The sequence below is a fragment of the Corylus avellana genome, chromosome ca7, assembly GCF_901000735.1.
Source record: "Corylus avellana chromosome ca7, CavTom2PMs-1.0".
Lineage (NCBI taxonomy): Eukaryota > Viridiplantae > Streptophyta > Magnoliopsida > Fagales > Betulaceae > Corylus > Corylus avellana.
In genome coordinates, this window is record NC_081547.1 from 23,279,980 (window position 1) to 23,283,388 (window position 3,409).

Sequence of the window (3,409 nt, forward strand, 5' to 3'; positions counted from 1 at the left end):
TGTAGTTGGTGGTGATGCTCGATGATTTTGAGAGGCTGGAGGTGGAGTTAATATTATTAGATATAAAAGATGTGCTTGTACTCATAACTGTATTGGTCTTGTGTGTGTATGTGTGTGTGGATGGGTGGGTGGGTGTGTGTGTGATAAATCTATATACATACAGAATATGAGGTTTTGTTCATATATCTGATAAGAAGATTGACAGCCTACTTTTTTTATACCTGCAGAATTATAGAAAATGATTTATGACATGCCCTGTTTACATGGTTTAATACAAAAATGATCTTTGATTGTGGGTCGGTTTGGGTGTTTGTCTGCTTGAATTCTCCTCACCTAGTTATGGTCAAAATCAATAATGTAAAAAGTTTACAGCTTGCAGAACTACAAGCTGCTATATGTTGATTGATATCCTAACTTTGCCATCTTTATTTTCCAAATATAGTTTTTTGTGTTGATATTTTATTCTTTTTATCCTAGCTTCTCTTGTTTTGATATGAGCATATTATTATCTGTGTGAAAAAATAATGTTGACGAGATTAAATTTTGCATCAGGATGTGAAGGGTCCTCAAACTGTTGCTTTTAATTTGCCAAATGATGAGCGTATAGTAAAAGACCGAGGAACATCAATGGTCATTCTTAAGAATGTTTCAGAGGCCAAGTACCATTCCTTTCCTTGGAATTTCACTGATCATTATGCTTGTTTGTAGCCCTATGTTTAATTTAATTCTAATGAATTGATTTCCATGATCTCATGAAATGTGGACAATTTATGTTATATTTTTAAAAAATGACATGCTTTATCCTAATCAGGTTCAAGCATATTCTTCAGCCTATAGCTGATGTTTGTATTACAAAGGAACAACAAGAACTTGTAGATTTTGAATCCTTCTTCACTCACACAATTTGCCATGAGTGCTGCCATGGGATCGGGCCCCATACCATAACACTTCCAAATGGTCAAAAGTCTACAGTCAGATTGGTTAGTTGGATGATTTTTCTTTTTAAAGATATTTATTTTGCTTTCCTCAATTGATTTTTTTTTTTTTTTTTTTTTCATGCTTAACTTATGTTAGTCTTAAGATCGTATATCATTTCCTTCTATATTAAAATAGAATCTATAAGCTAAGTTTCCTTTCATTTATTACACTATGCCAAATGGAAATTAATTCCTATTGTTGATTTCATTGACAGCTGCATAGATATAGATCGAGCTTAGATTACTAATGGGTCAATTGTTACTTAACTGTATTGACTATAAACTGCAATTAATGTGAAGCTGCAAGAGCACTCACAATGGCTTAGCCATTTTTTACTTTTATCTAAAATAGATACGCAAAACACTAAAATATCCTCTACTTTGGATTATGCATCTCAATTGCAAAATACATTTTGTTGCATTTGTGAACAGTGCACTGCTACGTGTAGCGAGCACTGTTCACACATCTATCTCATTAACATACTATATCTCTCTCCACATCTCTCTTTTCCCAAAATTCTCTCCTACTATTTCTCTCTCCACATCTCTTTTTTCCCAAAATTGAAAAATATGATCTTTAGGAAAAATACAATCCTTATAAAAAAAGAGAAAAAAATAAAATTTAAATGATGTAGATAAATAGTGTCTTTTAAAACTTATTAGCTAAACTAGATAAATAGGTTGCTTCTTGGTGGGGGTCATATTCGTTTGAGGGTTTGCCTAGTTTTGTGCTAGCTAATAAACTAAAAGCCCTTAAAGTGGACTTGAAAAAGTGGAATGAGGAGGTCTTTGGGGATATTGGGAGGAAAAAAAAGGAGTTGTTGGGAGATATCCAGGAGTTGGATGAGCTGGCAGAATCGAGAGGTTTAGATCAGGAGGAGAAAATCCGGAAGGTGGACAAGTTGAAAGATTTGGAGAATACATTGTTATGTGAAGAAATTCATTGGCGCCAAAAATCGAGAGCTTTGTGGCTCAAGGAGGGGGATCGAAATACTCGTTTTTTCCACAAGATGGCTAACTCTCATCGAAGGTACAATAGTGTGGAAGTGCTTCGTATTAATGGCGTGTTATCAGGTGATCCAGTTGAGGTGAAAGATCACATAGTGCAGTTTTACCAAAGCCTTTATTCGGAACAAAGCACTTGGCGCCCTAGAATGGATAACCAGCAGTTTTTGACCATCGAAGAGGAGGATAGTAGGTGGTTAGAAAGAGATTTTGAGGAAAAGGAGGTTTGGGAGGTGGTAAAAGGCATGGATGGTGATAAGGCTCCGGGCCCAGATGGCTTTTCCATGGCTTTTTTTCAAGCTTGCTGGGGTGTTATTAAACAAGACGTTATGGCGGTTTTTGCAGAGTTCTATCGCAGGCGTCAATTGGTGAAGAGCTTGAATGCAACTTTTATTTCCTTGATTCCGAAGAAGGCGGATGCGGTGGAGATGAAGGACTTTCGGCCCATTAGCCTGGTGGGAGGAGTGTATAAGATTGTGTCTAAGGTTCTTGCCAACAGGATGAAAACTGTTTTGGGTAAGGGCATCTCCTATTCTCAAAATGCTTTTATTGGGGGTCGGCAAATCCTAGATTCCGTTCTCATTGCAAATGAATGTGTGGATAGTCGCATGAAATCAGGGGTGCCAGGTGTTCTTTGTAAATTGGACTTGGAAAAGGCCTATGACCATGTAAATTGGGACTTTGTTTTGTATTTGCTGCATAGATGTGGTTTTGGCGAGAGGTGGAGGGCTTGGATAGAGTGGTGTATTAAGACGGTAAGATTCTCCATTCTTGTGAATGGTTCTCCGAAAGGGTTCTTTAACAGTTCAAGGGGAATCCAGCAAGGGGATCCTCTCTCACCGTTATTGTTTGTGCTTGTTATGGAGGCTTTGAGTAAGATGGTGGATGCGACGGTTGACCAAGGCCTTCTGACGGGTTTCTCGATGGGAAATAGGGTCTTGTTGGAGCTGATGGTCTCCCACTCCTTATTTGCGGATGATACTTTGATTTTTTGTGAAGATTCTATCGAGCAAATCCGGTATGTTCGTCTCATTCTCTTATGCTTTGAAGCTGTTTCTGGTTTGAGAGTGAATCTGGGAAAGTCAAAGATTGTGGCCATTGGTGAGGTGGAGAACATTGGGGTTTTAGCTAACATCCTTGGGTGTAGTGTTGCCGATTTGCCTATGAAGTATTTGGGCCTCCCTCTTGGGGCGTCGTACAAGGATACGGCTATGTGGAATGAAGTGATCGAAAAGATGGAGCGTCAGATGGCAGGTTGGAAGAGAATGTATCTTTCTAAAGGAAGTCGCTTAACCCTCATTAAGAGCACTTTGGCTAATCTTCCGACTTACTTTTTGTCTCTGTTTCCGACTCCTGTAAGTGTAGCTAAAAGGATTGAGAAAATCCAAAGAGATTTCTTGTGGGGAGGAATGGGGGATGAGCCCAAG

General features: G+C 38.5%; 2 protein-coding genes across 2 annotated transcripts in view; one reads left to right on the forward strand and one right to left on the reverse strand.

Annotated features, from left to right (window-relative positions):
* The window catches only part of LOC132186349 (nudix hydrolase 3), a 68,575-nt gene that overhangs the window by 24,792 nt on the left and 40,374 nt on the right, over positions 1-3,409 (reverse strand). The gene's annotated exons all lie outside the window — the stretch shown is intronic.
* The window catches only part of LOC132187781 (nudix hydrolase 3-like), a 7,149-nt gene continuing 4,273 nt past the window's right edge, over positions 534-3,409 (forward strand). Inside the window, exons 1-2 of the mRNA XM_059602216.1 lie at positions 534-659; positions 812-980. Coding sequence (XP_059458199.1) covers positions 628-659; positions 812-980 — 201 coding nt within the window. The 5' untranslated portion in view covers positions 534-627. The remainder of the gene's footprint in view (positions 660-811; positions 981-3,409) is intronic.